Source organism: Marmota monax, unplaced genomic scaffold (genome assembly GCF_021218885.2).
Source record: "Marmota monax isolate L192 unplaced genomic scaffold, Marmota_monax_Labrador192_F-V1.1 WCK01_AAM20220418_F8-fsc00075, whole genome shotgun sequence".
NCBI lineage: Eukaryota > Metazoa > Chordata > Mammalia > Rodentia > Sciuridae > Marmota > Marmota monax.
This window is the reverse complement of record NW_026694772.1, coordinates 1,693,729-1,714,396: the sequence shown is the minus strand read 5'-3', so window position 1 is coordinate 1,714,396 and position 20,668 is coordinate 1,693,729. Positions and strand designations below refer to the sequence as shown.

The 20,668-nt window shown below is 35.7% G+C and overlaps 1 protein-coding gene across 11 annotated transcripts in view; it reads right to left on the bottom strand.

The window, feature by feature from the left end:
• Dmd (dystrophin) overlaps window positions 1–20,668 on the bottom strand; it is a 2,205,817-nt gene that overhangs the window by 703,641 nt on the left and 1,481,508 nt on the right. For 10 of the 11 annotated variants that reach the window (XM_058572890.1, XM_046425263.2, XM_046425265.2 and 7 more), the window contains one exon: window positions 15,198–15,306. In XM_058572890.1, coding sequence (XP_058428873.1) covers window positions 15,198–15,306 — 109 coding nt within the window. The remainder of the gene's footprint in view (window positions 1–15,197; window positions 15,307–20,668) is intronic. The other variant, XM_046425264.2, reaches the window with a different exon arrangement.

Genomic DNA, 20,668 nt, shown 5'->3' with positions numbered 1-20,668 from the left:
AACAGCAACTCAGTGGCTACTCATTTGAGACCCTTCCCTTGTGGGGGCTGCACTTCTTTGTCTAAATAAAGAAAGAAAATGTCACTTTACTCTAACCTCCACTGTGTAAAAGTATCATTCTTTGGATCCATGAGAAAAAGAACCTACATCTCTCTGCTATGTCTCAAAAATATTTAGGAGGGAAAAAATTAACTGAGCTTAATAATGATGGATGCCCAGGAAGAATGAGGTTGAGAGAGTGTCAAGAATGACACCAGAGGTTTGGTTACTAGATGAGTGATGCTACAAGAACTGAAAAAAGGGAGTTATTAACAGAAAAGATTCAGGCATTTGATGACAGAAGATCTAAGTGGAACTGCGGGCTAGGCAATTACATATGCAATTATGTCAGGTAATGTTTTCATATTATGGATGTCTCCTTTCTTGGTCCCTTTCATTTTTCCCATCTTTGTTATTAGGTCCTCTGAAGAGCCTGGACAAAGACTTGAACATAGGTATTTTTTTGGGGGGAACTGATTTCCAGGAGGCAAGAATAAATGACCAAAAGACACAGAGAAGGAAGAAACTCTAATCAAATGTGCATTATTAAGGTTGCTACTATGGAAAATGGAGGCTGGATTTTGACAGAACCTTTCTATATTCCCAATAAGTGTAGAAAATGCTTCCCTCAGTTGCCTTCCTAAAGTAATCCCAGTTAAAAATATTTCAAGGGCTCCTGTTGCCATTGGTTCAATGCTCACTTACCACTACTTTCAGGCTGGGTTAGCTCACAAAACTTCTGCATTCCAGGGATGTCAGAGAAATCCTTCAGATATCAAGTATCAAGTGAAATATAGGAGTCATTCCCCTGACATGGGATGCTGTTAGCTACAAAACAAATCTGAATGCATGTAAGACTGCCCACTGTAGATACAGTCAAAACCAGAGGTTGGTCAAGAGCATGCGAATGCAGGCATCACAAGCATCTGTTACAATTGTGATGATAATGTTATGGAAGAATATTTTTCTTTCACAGTGAGATTTCCCTTACCTATAGATGATTACATAGAATACATACACAAGTTTAAAGAATCATTATAATGTGTCCATGTGATTGGTAGTTCCCTAGTTCACTCTCAACACTCTCAAGACTTTTATGTTAAATAATATGGTAATACAAAACTACATTCCTTCTCTCCTACATATTGTAGCTGTGTGATCCTTTCAAAATAAAACCTCGATGGTAGGACTCCATTTAAAATGCCCCACTGTCTTCTCACTGTTCTCAAGAAAGAAAAATGGAATACCACCTGAATTAAGAAATAAGGTATTTCCAAAACTAGCTCTTATGCCCCAATAACACAATCTCCTCTGTGTTCCTAAAGATAAATATTCTCCTTCTTTATACCTATTGCTCTCTCCAATTTAGATGCTATGGTTCATTACTTCAGCTGTTATTGGCTATTCATTCTCTCTCTCTCTCTCTCTCTCTCTCTCTCTCTCTCTCTCTCTGTGTGTGTGTGTGTGTGTGTGTGTGTGTGTGTGTGTAATCCTGGGAATGGAACCTAGGGCCTAACACATGTTGGCAAGAGCTCGATCTCTGAGCTACACCCTCATCCTCTGACTATATTTTATAGGTATTATTAATTCCATTGCTCCAATACACTTTCATACCATCTTCCTGGAAAAACAACTATGGAAGACTTTTATTCGCTAATCCCTCCATCCTCTCTACACTTATGTAGAAAGAAACTTCTTGAAAGTCTAGCTTCATTCCTGTACTGGTTTTCTACTTCTAAATATGGCTATTCCTTCCTGGTCTCTCTTGGTTCGCTTTTCTCTGGTTGTTACATGTAGGGATTCATCAGGGTTCTGGCCTAAGCCCTCTTCTCTTCACATTCTGTATACATTTGCCAGTTGATCACACTGGTAAAAATTCATTGATGTTTTATCATATATGCTGATAACTGTGACATCCATATTCTTAGTCTAAACTTTTCTTCACTAAGTCTACTTATAGTCTTGTAAACATTTAAAAACAAGTATGTCTAAAATTGAACTCATGGCCCCTCTGAATCCCATAATAGTTCATATTTTAGTAATTTCCACTACCATTCACCTAGTTCGTCAAGCTAGGAATCTGAGTAATTTATTTGAGTTATTGATTTCTCTCCCCTCTGTGCTTAGTCAGTTACCAGGTCCTATTGTTTCTATGTTAAGAGTCTCTTGAATCTGTGCACTTTGTTTCCATTCCCTTTCTCCACTCGTTTAAGTCATCATTGTCTCCCAAATGAATTGCTGTAACAGCCGTCACTATACCTCCTATCTAGTCCCTTCTCTATTCTTTAGCTACAGCATCCCTCTAAAATACAAATATAGTCATTGCACCTCTTTAAAATACTTCAATGGCTCTCAGTTTCCCCTTAAACAGAATGTGATTGATCTCTCTAACATGAATTAAGAAGCAATCTAAGAACATACCTGCATTTTCAGCCTTATCCAGATCCTCCTCCATGACACATCTTTCCTCACCCACTCATGATGTCAACTCAATGCTTCAACTATACTGATATAATTTAGGAATTACCAGGTTCCTTTTTATCTCCAACATTTACTGGTGCTGTTTTTTTCTGCCTTGAATACTCTCCTCCTACTTGTTTGTCAAGGAACACCTACTTACCCTTCAAATCTCTTCTTCAAAGTCTCATTTTCCAGAAAGCTTTCATTGACATCCCTCCATTACACCACTCCAGATTGGGTGAGTTGAATTATCCTGGTTCTTTTATAGTGTTTTTATGCTAGTATTTGTCACATATAGTTACTTAATTTTTTTTTACTTTTTGTGAGTCAAGGAATCATCTTTATCTTGATCAACATTGTATCTCTAGCATCCAATACAAAAAGGGACACTAAGTTTCAAAAGATATTTTCCTATTAGCATACTGTCAAATTAAGCAGACAGATACAATAACACCAAGATGAAGAAGGAACTTCACCATTAAGAAAAGGAGTGTATTGGAAATAACTACTCATCTCACCAATATAACATCTGCTGCTTTTAACCACATACTTTTGTCTCTTTCCTACTAGTTCATAATTTAGTCTTACTCAGTTGAAGTGGTATTATCATAGATCTTTTCTGCTTATCTATGATGCTACTGAGGGAAATTGTTCCACCTTTGTGGAAGTGTGTTAACAAAGTTCAAAGAAAGCTCAGATGTGATGTACAACATTCTCATCTTTGGAAGTATGAGCAATAATTAAATTCCACATGATATAGAAACAATTACCTCTATGTAGGTATAATAACATGTTTTTTCAATAATTAAATATATGAGACTTGTTTCCATAAGTGTAAGAAAAGCTAAAGTTTGCTATCCCTTTTCTTGTATTTTTGCTGCTGAGAAAGAAAAATGTTCTCCAAAGTGAGGACAAATGTTTTTGCTTAAATCCATTTATATAATTACTATTTATCATTTTGCAAGTACTAGAACACTCTTAAGAATTGTACCAAGAGGTGAGCCATGTCTTCCTTCTTACCATGAGATTTAAAAATTTCTATTCTAAGCTAGATAAATAATATTCTTGTTTCTGAGTAAGAATTAAAAACACTGTCAGGAATATTTTTCTCAATAGGAGAAATCTTTAAAAAATCAGTGAAACAAAATCAAAAAAACTTAGAGAAATATATTCAACAAGTTATATTCCTTCTACTAGATAATATGAATCCATCCGCAAGTATTTATATAAAGCCAGGGGCCAAATCTGTCATATGACCTGTTATGGTTAGAATATGAGTTGTCTCCCCAAAGCTCAGGAGATACTGTAATAATGATCAGAGATGAAACAGATTATGAGAGCTGTAACCTAAACAGTGGGTTAATTCATTTGATGGATTAATATTTTAAAGGTCTACTGTATTAAGTGATTACTGTAGGCAGGTAGGGTGTGGCTGGAAGAGGTGGTCTCTAGGGCTGTGCTTTTGGGGTTTATATTCTGTCCCTGTCAGCTCACTTTCCTTCTTTCTCTGCTTCCTGGCTACCATGAGCTTAGCAGTTTTTCTCCACCATGATGTTCTGCCTCAATTGGGCCCAGAGCAATAGAATAAGCCAATAATTGACTGACACCTCTGAAACCTTCAGCTCCAAATAAACTCTTCCTCCTCTTAGTTGGACTGCAAATTTCTGATCTAAAAGTTCTTTGAAGTGATTTACATTATTAAGCTATATCACTTGCTGAAACAGTGAATTAAATAAATTAACTACTCTATAAATAAGGATTTTTTTTATTTGTTTCAAATTACAACTTACAGTCTTCAAAAGACATCCTTTAATCAAAATGTGCTCCAATTTGATAAATAAATTTCTATTCTCACTACTGTAGTTAAAAGAAAAATGGGCTAGAAATAAGAGAAAACTTCTACCTCAGTACTCCTCTTATTTAGTTTCTTCAACTGCAGTAAAATGGTAATCTTCATTCTTCAGGGGTATTTTTGAGATCAAAAATAGATGATATGCACATGTAAAGAATTTTATTATTTATGATCATAAAGATTTTAGTGCTTTGTTTTTTTCTCAATTTCCAGCTTTCTAACTATAGTAATAACTTCTCTTAGTTGATATTCAGTGTAGAAGTCTGATCAACCTTCTTATTCATTTAACTATTCTGCCATGTCCAATGTATTCCTTCAGTATGCACTCTCTTAGCATGGCTTAGTACTAACCTCATTTTGTCTGCCCCATCAGGTCTGTTCATGCATTCATCTTAATCCACTTGCATCTGCTGCCTCGGTTCACAATGGCTTTTACTAAAATGCTTCAGGTTTATCCAGATAGGAGAAATAAATTCTAATCCATGCTTAGGCAGGATGCAGGTTAGTTGAAAGGTCAGCAATAGCCATTTCTGATGAGTTCCAACACTGCTGTTAACTTTGCTCTCCTTTATTCACAGAAATTTCAGTATCACCTGGACCCATAGTTTTTTTTTTTTTTTTTTTTTTTTTTTTTTTTGTATCTTTTACGCACACAATCACTTCATCAAGTGAAATACTAGAAAGCCTACCATGTGAAGTATAAAACTGGGGAGGGCCACTGGCTGGCTGAAATTTGAGATGGGAGGCAAAGGGAAGTATGAGGATGTTTGGGAGGAATATCTGCCCTTGAGGGCTAAAGGACAGGCTTTCCAGAAGAGATTGTTTATATGCTTGACTCGATGCAGTCCCAGCCAACATCCATTTCTATGATTTCATGCTGTAGTAGACAATGTGGTTCACTTATTCACCACAGCTACTGAACAAAGAAAACACTAGGGAATACTTCGGAAAATCAGGTCTGAACACAAAAGAATTTACCAAAGGGGTTGTGCAGGTCTTTAAGAAGAGATTGAATCAAGTGCTGTTTAAATATATTTCTTTAATTGATTTTTAATTACATCAGGACAATAGACTGTGGTATCTTTTAGTCTTTTCCAGTTCTATTTTTTTAAATAATTCTGCTGTGGTACTGGTTGTTTGACCTTGGACTGACAGATATAAAACTGGGAGAATAAATAAAGCTAAATAACAACAATGTGGGAGAATCAGGCCTATCATCTCAATGTCTTTTCCCATCCCAATAGCCTCTTATCTTGCAGGGAAGGAAGGAAAAAAAGGAAAGAAATAAAAGAAACTACATATTTCTTTTTACTGAAATCACTTCCACAGCTCTGAGGAAACTTCAAGAGTATATGTAAGACCTAATTCCACCGATATAGCTTTAGTGTAAGATTTGAATGTCATGAGAGAGAGGAGGATGAGGAGACAGTACTGTTGGTGAATTTTATTTTAAAAATATGCTCAAAATTATGAACAATATGGAATAAATAATTCAATAATGTATGGAGTTTGTGTTCATAGAGTGTGTGACAAAGACCCAGTATGTTTAACATAAAGGGCAAACACAGGCACAAACTTTAGAAAGAGATGCATTCAGGGCCATGCTGTGCTCACTTAGTATCTGAGTATCTTAGGGATAACAATTCTCTCTAGGCTCTCTCTAGTTTCCTCCTATGGTAAAAAAAAATAATAAAAATAATGTGGCACCTATCGTGTAAGGGGTTGTAAGAATAAACAAAACAATGCACATAGAATATTTAGCAAAATTCCTGCTATAGAGCAAAGGCATTAACTCATGTTATCTCTAAGATAAATATTAGATATGTTTGGGTCAATGCAAAAGCTGGGGGAACAACTGAAATGAAAGCAGGTATTATTTTTGAAAACAGCTAAGATATGCCTATGTATTACTGAAATAGACCCAGACTGTGAAACCTTAGAGACAGTCTAATTGAGTTAAACATGAAGTGACAATGTTGTTTTGCCTGATTTACATCAGACCTTTGTTGTTAAAGCACAATTTCTTCAATATGCTCAATATGAAGCATTTATTCATCCAGATAATAGATACAAATCCATGCATTCAAATGTTCCTTGGAGTCAGAGATCAAGATGGAAATCCCCAGAATCAGAGATTTGTGTCTATAAACTTGCTTATTATATTCACATTCAAGGATGTTGGAAGGGGTAGTGTCAGCTTTTTAACCAGAATCTTTTCATTACTTCTCCCTGTTGGGGTTGCAGCACATGCTGTGAGTGACCTCCAGAGATTCCTCAAGCTGTATGTAGACAGCAAATTGAATCTGAAAGCTTTATTAGACAAGTTTGTCTTTCAGCTGGTGGGAGTGGATGTCAGCTATATTAGAAAAAATAAAATTTCTTGTGAAACTGGGTCCTGACCTTGAAAAAAATCTCAAATCAAAGTGCACAATTCAGTTCTGAGTTATGTCCTTATTTTTAAAACAGAGTACAGGTTCAAAAGAGAAAGGCACATTTTACCTAGACAAGTAGGAATCAGCAAGAAAGTAATAAAACTTCTTTTTTGATCATGCTTACTAAACAAAGCGAAAATGCTTTTCATAGGGTAAAAATATGTTAATAATCAAGCAAATGACTCACTCATTTCAATATGAGAAGGAAAATTACCTTCTCAACTTATAATCCATATTGAATATTACAGAAAGTTTATTTATATTTTTGATCCATAAAATTTTCTGACAATAAAGAATGATCCAGAGAAACAAAGGTGACAGTAGAGATTGGCTAATTTGTTTTATTTCAACATTGTCTCCTACATTTATAGTGGTGTGTTATTTAGTTCCTCCTTGTAAATTTGCAAAACAATGATTTTTTTGAGGGGAGGGTATGATAATTATTACAAAAGCGGTATTTGAAGATACTATCTTTCCTTTTTTCTATGGATGTCTATGTTGTAATTTAGGCACTGGCAGAGTTAGTGCTATTATCAATTTTACCTAAATATGATACCTAGATTCAGATTCTGCCACCTAACAGGTAGAAAAGCATATATTCACTTAATTCCCCTGATATTATAATTATATGGGAAGGTTGACTTATTTGATCCAATTCTAAAATAAATGTACATGTTCATTTGGTCAAAATATGTTACTTGAATGCTTACTATGTGCAGGTCTTTGAATAAAAACTGGATATACATGGGAGTAGAATATAAATATAGGAAACGAATCTATACTATAGACTTAATAATGTAACTAAGTTATGAGTAGAGACTATAATCATAGAACAAAGTCCAATACTGAAGCCTACATTAGGAAAACAATATAAAAAACAAAGTTGGGAGGGTGGAGGGGGGCCTGATTTTTTTTTTAACATTTGAAAAAGAGCTTTTCTATTGACAGGCCATGAGGACTCATCTGATTTATGCTAGAAAATGAAAGTTTAAAGGAAGATTAAATAACAGACTTTAAAGAATGAATGAACATTGTCTACATGAACAGTCAGCAGAAATGTTCTATTCTTACTGAAAAACATAAATTTAGACAGTAACTGAAATTTGGATTAGGCAGTTAAAAGTCGAGTATAACAGCAGTGGTGGAACTCTACCTGCTCTTCATTAAGGAGAGAGTAGGCGGATAGCCTTCTGAAGATTGCTTCTGAGAGAGAGAAAGGGAGCTTTTACCAGAGATAGTGGGGAAGAATGAATGACCTCTTAAATGCCTTTCAGACTACAATCTTAAAATATACAATTTAAGTGTAAAACTTCTACAATTTCCTTTTGGAATCTTCTTTCTTTGAAGGTAAAGTTATATTCAATTTTAAAACTCTTCAGTGAACTTTCGGAAAACATTAGGAATAAATGCTGAAACCTTCTGCTCTGAGCTGTAGAACACCTATTCTCATGAACATGTTGAAGCAGTTCCAATTTTCCCTAAAAATATGACATATGATATTATCATACATAGTGATTTTTAAGCAAAGGTCCTTTCTAGGTGGAAGCTACATAGCATTAAGAGGGTTAAGGTAATTTTACTGTAATCAACAATTTATTTCTGTGAAAATGGAAGACATGGGGAATTGAAAAACTCTACTGATCAGAATACTTTATTTAGTTATTGGTGGTAGTCTCCTCCCCCCGGCCCCCAACTTCCAGGAATGCTTCCAACAAGCATTAGAAATGATGGATTAGAGCTTCTTCTCTTTCTTTGCCAGTTCAGACCCCAAAGCTCTAACCGGAACTAGTAGCCAAGCAATAAAACTTCGTAAAGGTTAAGAAAGGGAGAATAAAGGGAACTCAATCATCACAAAATGAGAAATTCACATGCAAAATCTGGAGCTTTCACAGTCTATCACTATCTGGTATATTAGCAATGATGCCATTATTGTGTCTTTCCTACTAACCAGGGAACATTGTTGATGATACTGGCTTTAAACCAGGAACCCCCTTCCCCCACTGCCTAAAGAGAGAGATTCCTTCCTGATAAATGGGAGCAATACTGAGGCCTCACAGGCAGGGATTACTATGGTTATTTCTCTTTGTACAGGGTGACACAGATCATTATACTTCCCACACCTTCATCTCACTGATGCATACAAATATGTTTTTTTTTTAATTAATTAGGTATTAATGCCAAGAATTGGAAAGGCCTCAAAATAGCTTGGAAATGGTCTAAAATTGAGTGGTACCACCTCTTCCTAGGTGTTTGAGAGGGATCTCTGTGCAAGAAGGGAATACGAATGTGAGAACTAATTGACAAATTTCTTCTTTTATGATCATTGCAGAAGAATAAAGGCTATTTTCAAAATCAGTGTTTTCTCACAATTAAAGCCAAACAAATAAATAGTAGTATGCCAAGACTGCATCTAAGCTGCAATTAACCTCATGCTTTTCTTAAATTGTCTAGGTATTTAAAATAATTTTGAAATGGCATTGGAATGCGTTGTTCAACTCTGGTAAGTGGAGTTCAAATAATAAATGTAAAACTAACTTCTATGTATTTGATATTTAATTTAAATATAGCCTTCAAATTCAAATGAAGATAAATAAATCACTGTCTGAGACACAGAGCACTGATTATAGTATATGAGCTTTGCAAACACAGAGACTTTGCTTTGAATATCCACTCTGCTTAATTGCTTTGAAAACTTGGACCAATCATTTAACCTTTATGATTCTCAATTTTCTCATCTGTAAAATGGGAATCACTATAAAACTCATTCAAGATGTATAATTGTGACACTGATTCCAATACCTGTTGTTTTAATTTACGTTCCCCTTGAGAAGGAGTAGACCTTGAGACACATTTCAGAAATTTAACCGAGAGGTGGTCTCAGAAAGTCATAGCAGAGAAGGAGGAAAATTAATAGAATAGGCCAAAACCTTACAGAGGACATGTAAATAAGCAAATTATTACTCCAGGCAACTGTAGTCTAGGTCACTGGAGACTTCTGGTGTGAAACTTCACACCTCAGAGGTTTCCTACTCAAGGGAGGAAAGAAGTTTGGGATATTTATCCACCAACTCTCCTCCATTGGTGGCCAATTGCTATTCCTTCCCTACTGTTTCCAGCCTGCTCTATAATGTAGGTAACCTTTTTCTCTGTCCAGAGAAAGCAGTTTACAGGTACTTGTTGCTAGAAGCATTAGGTTTTCTGGAAGGCTAAGTGCTAAGGGAATTTGGTTAGGGCTCTAAAGGCCAAATCTGACCTACCTACCCTGGTTTGTATATAAAGTATTATTGGAATAGGGCCACTGTCCTTTTATTTGTGTATTATCTATGGTATGGTTAGTTTTAGTCCACAATACAGAGTTGATTGTGTGACCTGTAAAGCTTAAAGTATTTAGCATTTGACCCTTTACAGAAAAAGTATGTTGATCCCTTATCTAGTTCACAGCACAACTGAGATTAGAAAGTAGGATTCATGACCTCTAATGCTATCGTTCTGTATTTACCTTTGAGACTTGCTCTCTTGCCAAAATTAATTACAGGAAGACATGATTTTACCAGCATTTAATCAACTAGAATCTTCTATTAACTGGCATTTCTGTATATCTCTATACAAATGGCAATTTACTTTCATAGTTATTACTCTAAGACATTTGAATCAATATCCTGATTTGGAATATTCACATTACAAATGTTCTATATGCAATTTTGTTCAAAAATGCTAAATGGGGCTCTATAGAACATGAGTGTTCTCAGGCCCAGCAGCTTGTGGATAAGAAAGGATTCACACTGACATTTACAACCAGATTTGTTGGCTCTCTGCCTCCATCTGTCATGTAGGCCTTCAGACCCATGCAAAGTCCTGACTAGCTAAATGTTTATTATTTTATCTAGAGAAACTTCATATAAGTATGCCTATCTTCCCACAGTTCTTGGCTGGGCAAATACTGCCTAGTTCATTTGCTATCCACCACCTTGAACTTCTACATTACAAAACTCTTGGCAGGGGGAGGCAGGGATTGAAGGTGCTGAAATAACAAGTGGTTCCCTATGACATTCATAGTACTCAATCCCACTGGAATCCCATTTAGTTGCACACAGCAGTAGAGATGATCTCCTTCTTCCCCACCCGCCATAGACCCATGGTGCTAGTTTTCAAAATGTAGTCCCTGTATGAGCAGCATCAACATCACATGGGAACTTTTTAGAGGTGCAAATTTTACCCCAGGTCTACTGAATCAGAAACTCTGGGCTTGAAGCCTAACAATCTTGCTTTAATCAGAAATGGGTGGTTTTAATGGATGGTAAAATTTGAAAACCACTGACAGTATTGGACACAGACCAACATTTCTATGTCCACTTTTCACTCCTTCCCCCAATGTAGTGGTTTGTGTATAAAGAGAACTACCATAAAGCCTCCTGTCCTAGTAGTGCCTGCATGCCCTTTTCAATGTGACACTACAATTCTACCTTCATGAAATGAAGTAATTTCACATCCCCTGGAATCCCGGCTGACCTTGCTTTGACCAATGAAATGTAGCAGAAATAATGTATAAATTTCAAAGTATAAACATCAAGAGGTCTTCCACCATCCTTCTCTTGGAAGGCTTCCCTGAGAACATCACATAACAAATCCCTAGTCTAGCCTACTGGAGGATGAGAGGCTGTGTGAAGGACTGAGGTTCTCTACCCAAGAGTTGTCAGATACCTGAGTAGGAGTACTTCAGAAGACCATCTAGATCCTGTTCAGTTGCCAGATAATGGCATTCACATAGATAACATCAATCAAAGCAATCAGATTAACTATCCAACTAATCACAGAAAAAAAAAAATTGCAGATCTACAGAATTATGAGCAACAAATAATTCTAAGTCACTGAGTTTTGGGGTGCTTTCATGCAACAATAGATAATTGCTACACCCAAGTATCCAAGGGACAAAAATTGCAGAAGTTTGTTTCCAGCATGCTCATTGTCCTGCAAATTTAAACAATTTATACAGCTCAAGCAGAACTGCTGCATCACATTACATACTTTAGGTAAATAGTCACAAGGGAGTTTGCTTTAGTGTTTTTCAAAAGTCACATTGGGTCTCAGTGTCCACACATACAAAAGAAAAATATTCAACTGGATGATAACTTCAATGATTACTCCAAGTTCAGAGTTCTATGCTTCTAAGAAATTCAGACTAAACTAATTTCTTCTACTCCTTATGTAGAAAAAACAAAACCACATATCACTTTTACTTCCCATACATCCAAGAGTGAGTTAAATTAGATTAACTACAGGCTACCTGCCTCTCTATCTAGAATTTCCATTAGGCTCTTGGACAGAGAGATAGTACAAGGCACAGCAATAAAACAAAACAAAACACTGGCTTTGGAGCTACATACACTTGAATTGGAATCCTGGTTCTTTTTCTTTCCAGCTGTATGTCCTTAATCTAGCTATTTCCCTTCCAAACCTTGGGCTGCTTACCACTTAAAAAGTTGTGTATAGCCATATGTACCTTGAAATTATTTTTGAGAAGAAAGATATAAATGTACAAGAAGTTATGCATGCAATAGTAGGAGCACAATGGAAAGGCATTATGATGAATTATAAATTCTATTGTATTGTAATATAGTACATGAAATAATCATCATATATCAAAATTATTTTACAAATTAGATTTTTATATTGTATTTATTTCAGATTAACTTTGTAAGTGTCACAAAGTCAGGAATACAAACAATTCTTAATTCTAATGTTTAAACCACCACATGGAAGAAAAAAAGTCTTATTTGAATAAAGCAGCTCTGGCTCTGACTCCCTGTTGATTCTTTTCATTCAACATTTGTGTGTTTAACATTTTGACTTTATGCCCAGCTCTGTGTCAGTTTGCCTCTGCTTTTGAGAAAATTCCTTTTTTTAATAATTTTTTTTTTGTTGTTTTTCAGCTCTGGCTACAACACCACCAGCTATCAACAATAGCTTGGGACTGAGAGTACACCCATAATCTCCCTACTGGCAGCAACATAGAGCAAGTGGTGGGAAAGCAAGGAGCCACTGGGATGGGGGGTCTTCACTGGGTGGAGGGGAAGAGGTAGTAAAGGATCCCCGAAAGACACTCTTACTACTTTCATGACTGTTTACCTTACTCTCTGCTAGTATCATTGGTCTCCTTGATATTCCTTCATCTTGCTACTACTTTAATGCCTTTGCTCTAGACGTTCTCTCTCCACCTGAAATCTTTTCTGCAGATGTACACATGGCTCACTGCTTCACTTACATAACCTTTGTGATACTCTCAAATGTTCTCTTAATGCAATAGTTCACCTGACCACACTTTAGACAATTATGCCCTCATCCCAGTTCCCTTTCCCTCATAACCTGATTCCTTGTTCTGTATAACTGTTTCTCAAATTTAGAGTGCACACAAATTACCTGGAGACTCTATGAAAAGGCAGATTGTGACTCGGTAGACCTGAGGTGCTTTAGTCTGATGCCCAATACGTAGAAGTTACTCTATTAAATACCGGAGTTAATGAAATACTCATGTTGCTGGAAATCAAAACTGGAGCTTGGTATTTTCCATTACAAACATCAGCATTACATTTAAGGATATTATATGTTAAAAAGATTTTGGTGCTCTGGCTTTTGAACCTTGCTACCATGTGTATAGTGCCTTAAAGGAAGGCATAAACCCCTAAATTTAGGATTCAACAAACTGATCAAAAAGTCACTGAACACAATATCTTCACAGAATTACAGACTCTGAAGCCAAATGTACCAGAGACAACTAGAAAACAAACACTAATAAATGATTATATAGGGACAAGCTATGCATATGTGAGAGAACCAAAAATTACAGCTCATAAAAAGGAATAAACCTCACATAATTAGTTAAATATAAATATAAACTTGATATAGAAATTTTAGCATCCCATGTTGGTGAAAAAACATAATGCTTGTACATCTTTTTCAAGTCTCCAATGTCATTAAATGAACCTCTGATGACTGCTCAGAAACCCCAGGGGGCACATGAGATATGCTGTCCCCAGTTTGTATGGCCTTTTTTAATACAACCACTATTTATGCCTTCTATTGAATTATGACTATGCCACCCTTGATGTGATCCTTTCAGTTTTGTATATTTTTACTTGATATAAAATAAAAATCAACTTTACCTAAAGAACCAGTCACCATGCTTTTATATTTCAATTATTTGATCTTTGGAAAGTAAACAAGGCAAAACAACAACAAAACACCCAAACATGTTTTTAGTTCTGCCTCACTATAGAATTTATACAGCAAATAAGTTTTCTGGCTTCTTTCCTGAGAATCAAAGCCAGCACTGAGATTGCTTTGAGATTTTATGTATACTTTCTATTAACATCTGAATAAGAAGTGAAATAAACTCAAAATTTGCAGGAAAAACAGAAGCTCTAGGTAAATGAAGAAATTTCCTCTCTGAAGTTGACTTGTGGTAGTCATAGCTTAAAGTTTTTCTTTTTCTTTTTTTTTTTTTGAAACAAAAATGGAAGAGCTTTTAAAATTGGTTTCAGCCAGGTGTGGTGGCACAAACCTCTAATACCAGTGGCTGGGGAGGCTGAGGATGGAGGATTACAAGTTCATTGCAAGCCTTAGTAACTCAAAAATACCTGGTCTCAAAATAAAAACTAAAAAAAAAAAAAAAATGGCTAAGGATGTGGCTCAGTGCTAAAATGCCATTGGGTTAAATCCCCAGTTCTCCCTATCCCCAAAAGAGGTTAGTTTCAAATGGAACAGAAAGATTTTAACAGGCCTATGTGGGTTTTTGTGATTTTTTTAGTCATACTCAAAAGACATTGTCTAAATGATACAGAATTCATTTAAATGGAATTCTTGTGGATTTAGCATTAGTGGATATTCTGGTGCTTCACCTTGATTGAAAAACATCCATTCTTGGATGATAGATAGGAATACTGGTTGTTTATCATTTTTCTGTCTAGGAATTTCTTCCAGCCTCAGAAAAGTGCTTTTCCAAGTTCTCCACTGCTTACAGAAGGTATCCGAGAGGTAATGGCTGTGGCTGGATCAGGAATACAAAGGTGAGACCTCTCCTTGCAATTCAGTGCAGCTCTCCAAAGCCAGCCTAGATTTAGGGCTCCTGAATAATCTGAGTTTCTGTTAAAACCACACCACGTTTCAGCCTTTCCCATTCCTTCCTGTCCTCCTCTATAGTTTTATCTTCAAAGAATGCTTCTCAATAAACCTTTGCCATATAACACTTCGAATCACAGTCATTTTCCAAAGAACCTACTCTAAGACCTTTTGCATAGCATATAACACCAAGATTTATCCCTATCTGCAGAATTGGAAAATAATTTTCCCTTTCACTCAGGGATCACTACATTTAGCAAACAGCTAAAGCAAAAGAGAATGGGATGTAGTATACTTACAGGCTCCAATAGGGGTCAGTCCAGGAACAAGGTCAGGATATTTTGCCCTCAGCTCTTGAAGTAAATGGTTTACTGCTTCCCACTCAGTGCTCAGATCTTCCAGCTTCTTCTTTAATAGAAAAGCACACATTATTTGAATTGTTAGTTGATTATCACCTTGAAAATAACTTAATTCCTGAAGTTAATTCATTTTATGAATATATTATTGGATTTCTATTATATTTTACTTCTAAATTAACTTTTCTGGGTAAATTTCCTTTCAATTTAATTATAATTATTTTAGCCAACTACCCTACAAATACTTATTGATTGCTGCATATAAAGTCTTCCTCCAGGCACAATTTCTTTTTTAAAAAAGTAGAGTGCAAACATTAGTAAAAAAAAAAAAAAAAAAAAAAAAAAAAAACCGAAACAAGCAAAAAACAGTCCTCAGCACTTGACTTGACTCTTTAAAATAATATCTAGAGGTGCTGTATACTAGAATTATCCAGAGAACTTTAAAAATAGTCCTAATGCACTAACTCAATTATATCAGAATTTCTTGGAGAAAGAAGCTGTGGAGGACATGGGGATACACCACCTAGAGACCCCGCAAGAAAATGCTCTTGTCCTAGATGGTAGAAAGACATCCTTCAGCTGTGAGTCCCTTCAGAGACTTTCACAGCTGCAGAGAGCTGTGTCCTCCAAGCACATGCTCTGGCTTCACTCAATGATGACTGATCAAAGTAAGGATATAAAGATGTGGCCAATTTGGCTCAAATCAGTGCAAGTTTGAAAGGTCATTTCAGCTGCAGAACTTCCAATGGTGTCTGCCAACTGTTTATGGCTAGCGGTGTGCTGGTATATATACAACAAGTGGTTCTCTGATTTTAGTATTTGTGTTTCTGTGCTGCAAATTTTAGATTGTGCCATATATATATATATATATATATATATATATATATATATATATATATATATATATATATATATTTACTAATATAATGCCAAATGACTCTCAAAATGCCTGCAAACTTAATAGTAGCTCTCCTGAGCTAAAGTTGCTGGCTCCAGCACACCACCACTGGGCAGAAAAAAGATAAGTTATAGCCACTACAATATGAGTGGAAGTGATATCTGTCAGTTCTGTGCTGAGACTTTTACAAAATAGAGTTGGGTATCTAGACTCTTTTTTTTTTCCTTTTCTATTAACTGGAAGCAGAAGACATTAAAGGTACTAGTGCAAACCTTCTCAAGAATTGGAAAGGCGGGATTAAATTCTAATTTCCTAGAGCAGTGGTTCTCATACTTGAGAATCAACAGGATCACCTGGAGGCCTGATGAATTGGTTCCAATCCCAGAATTCTGGATTCAGTAGGACTTGGTTGGGGCCCAGGAATTTACATTTATTTTTTTTGTTGTAATTGTAGATGGAGAGCATGTCTTTATTCGATTTGTTTTTATGTTTATGTGGTGCTGAGGATCAAACCCAGTGCCTCACACGTGTGAGGCATGCTCTCTGCCACTGAGTTACAGCCCCAGCCCAGGACTTTACATTTTTAACAGTTTTCCAGATGATTCCAAAGCTGATTGTACATGACCAGTGTTGAAGGTTTTCATTATACATAATGAGTTACCTAAGTATCTTCAATGTATTGGCTATGTAGCATCCTTGGAAAAATACAAAAATAGGCCTTCATATCATTTGCAATACAACTTAATTCTCTTGGGAAACATTAGTTGAGAAAAGCTGCCAAGGGAATGGCAAAGTCAAAAGATGGATGGAACCTTGGTTTCTATATTAACACAGGCAGGAAAGCTGCTTGAATAGGGACACAAACACTGGACTGTCATTTAAACAAGAAAAACATTTCTACTGTGTTAAGTGACTGAATTTTTAGTTAGAACTAGCAAACCTTCCTAATATAGTAGTAATACACTTAAAAACTTCACCAGTGCACTGAGTGTTAATAGCAACGATTTTATACAGCTGTAAATTCCTAAGTTTATTTTGTAGAGTATACAAATAATTTTATTGACACTGGATGTCATTAAAACGAATAACAGAAACTGCATCTCTAGTCTGAAGTTTCAGAGTTGGAAGACCCAGAAATTACAAATTCTTTACAGAGGTGTTGAGTAAATAGGAATGGTAATGAACCCAACCTAACTGGAATGTTTTATACATGTTGTGGTTTGGTGCTAATGATTAATTTAGTGCCAATAACTTCAGTAAAAACATTCATTCATTCATTTATTCTAGAAAATAAATGTTCAGCTGCTCCTCTGTGCCAGTCTTTGTGCCAGTTACTAAGTTTACAAATGAAGATGATCACTAAACATTCACAGTCTTGTGGAAAAAATAGACATGTAAGAAAATTACAGTTGACTTGTGGGGGAATAATAATGATTTCAACAAGATACACTGGGGAAACAGTTTAACTCAGCCTGGAGAGGTCAATAGATTGCCTAAAATACTAACATATGAATTGGTTTTGAGAGATGACTAGGGTTTGTTAATAAAGGTGACTTATTTTTTTCAGAAAAGTAACTTTTGAGGATCAGGCAGAGAGAAGACATTCCTAACAGAAGGAAGAACATTTTCAAAAGCACAGAGACAAGAGCCACTGAGTCTTTTCAAGAAAATACAGTTTGTCCTAGTTATCTGGACCAGAGTTTATAAGGAATGATATGTAACTGCTAGGCCAGATCCAATGACAATTTATTAAGGTCTTGTAATGTGAGGTTATCAGATTCTCTTCTCTTCTAAAACCAGGGAGTAGATGGAGGTGTTTAGAGTAGAGAAGTGATGTGATAAGATTTGTGTTTTTTAGTGTGGAGTCTTTATCAGAAGGAAGCAGAGACATGAATTGGGAAACTAATGTGGAAATAGGAGTGAAAAGTGTTCTGGATCTGACCAAAGAGTTTGACCATGTAGAGAAAGGTGAAGGAGTGTGTGTGTGTGTGTGTGTGTTTGACTTTGATCTGAGAAGTGCTGAAGAGAAACTTTATAACAAGAAAGTTAAAAGGCTTTAAGTCTACTCTTTCAGTGTGTATCTTTCCAGTTAGACTATGTGCCTTTCATCTATTCCATGTTTGGTGTCCTCTTTATGCTGAATCCAGGGCTTCCTAATAATATTTGTTCAGTAAATATTTCTGAATTAAATCCAATTAAATAAAAATCGCTGCTTGAACAAAAGAAAAGTGTGTGTTCCTCTACAATGTGAATTACACAGCATGGGTGGATTCTTATAGAATACTTAAAGACCTCATGTAAATTTTCCAGGTGAATAATAATTTACTAGGCTTTTATAATTCCTAATCAGACTATTTTCGAAAAATTAATCTCCTAAGCCATGAACTAGGTGATAGCTATGGGAAAAACAAGACTTATCTAAAGCACAATGCTATAACTTCAGTGGCAATTGGTTATTGCCGGTAGAAACATGGTCATATGTTAAAAAAAATAAAAGCCAACATAACCCTACTGATCATATTCTCATATCACTGTATGAAAAAGCTTACTCAGTTTACTAATGACACAAGGAAATACAAGAAATTTTGTTGGGGCATTGTAGGGAATGGAGATCAACACAGATGTATGCCCAGAAAGTGGAAAACTTAATATGATGGATACTTACAACAGTTAAATTGTGTGCAACAGTTAAAATCAACAAACTAGTTGTATATAGAGCAAAGTGGATGGATATTTAAAACTCAGTGATGAGTTTTCAAAAAGCTAAGAAAAGGTTTATAGTACAATAATTTTATGAATTTAAAATATACTTATAAATGATATTGAATGTTTTAAAGACAAAGCAGGAAAGAATATGGTAATAGATATATTGTCACATTTCAGCACTTCTGTGTATTGGTTATCAAACAGCAATTAAACATTAAATTTTATAATTCTAAAATTAAATAAACTATTAAAACAAAGGCAAAGTAGCTGGGTGAGGTGGTACACACTTGTAATCCAGATGCTTAGGAGGCTGAGGTAGTAGGATTGCGAGTTCAAAGCCCCTTCAGTACCTTAGTGAAGCCTAAGCAACTTAGTGGGAGAGACCCTGTCTCAAAATAAAATATGTACAAAACTCAACTCAAAATGGATCAAGGACCTATGAATTAAACCAGAGACCTTGTGCCTAATGGAAGAAAAAGTAGGCCCAAATCTTCATCATGTTGGATTAGGCCCCAACTTTCTTAATAAGACTCCTGTAGTGCAAGAATTAAACACCAAGAATCAATACATGGGATAAATTCAAACTAAAAAGCTTCTTTTAAGCAAAAGAAACAATCAGTGAGGTGAATAGAGAGCCTACATAATGGGAGCAAATCTTTACCACAAGCACATCAGATAGATCACTAATCTCTAGGATATAGAAAGCACTCAAAAACCTTAACACCAAAAAAAAAAAAAAAACCCACAAATAACCCAATCAATAAATGGGCCAGGGAACTGAACAGACACTTTTCAGAAGAAGACATACAATCAATCAACAAATATATGAACAAATGTTCATCATCACTAGCAATCAGAGAAATGCAAATCAAAACAACTCTAAGATTTCATCTCACTCCAGTCAGAATGGCAGCTATTATGAATACAAACAACAATAGTGTAGGAGAGGATGTGGGGAAAAAGGCACACTCCTACATTGCTGGTGGGACTGCAAATTGGTGCAGCCAATCTGGAAAGCAGTATGAGATTCCTTGGAAAACTTGGAATGGAACCACCATTTGACCCAGCTATCCCACTCTTCAGTTTATGCCTAAAGGACTTAAAAACAGCCTACTACAGGCACACAGCCACACCAATATTTATAGCAGCACAATTCACAATAGCTAAATTATGAAACCAACCTAGATGCCCTTCAGTAGATGAATGGATAGGGAAATTTTGGTATATATACACAATGGGAGATTACTCAGCATTAAAAGACAATAAAATCATGGCATTTGCAGGTAAATGGATGGAGCTGGAGAATATAATGCTAAGTGAAGCAAGCCAATCCCCCTCAAAAAACAAGGCCAATGTTTTCTTTGATATGAGGATGCTGACTCATAATGGCAATGAGGGTGGGGATCATGGGAGGAATGCAGAAATTTTAATACGGCAAAGGGGAGGGAGGGGAAGAAAGGGGGCATGTGGGTAGCAAAGAAGGTGGAATGAGTTAGACATCATTACCCTAAGTATATGAGTGAAGATACGAATGTTTCGAAAATACTTTGTGTACAACCAGAGACTTGAAAAATTGTGCTCTATGTGTGTAATATGAAATGAATTGAATTCTGCCATCATGTATAACAAATTAGAATTTTTAAAAGTATATAATAAAAGAAAAAAAAACAGCTGGGAATGTGGCTGAGTGGTTAAGTACCCTGGGTTCAATTACTGGTTAAAAAAGATAATAATAAAATAAAATAAAATACAAAAAAAACAAACACCCACAGGTAACAAATACTAAACATTCACCACTTCCTAATTGAAC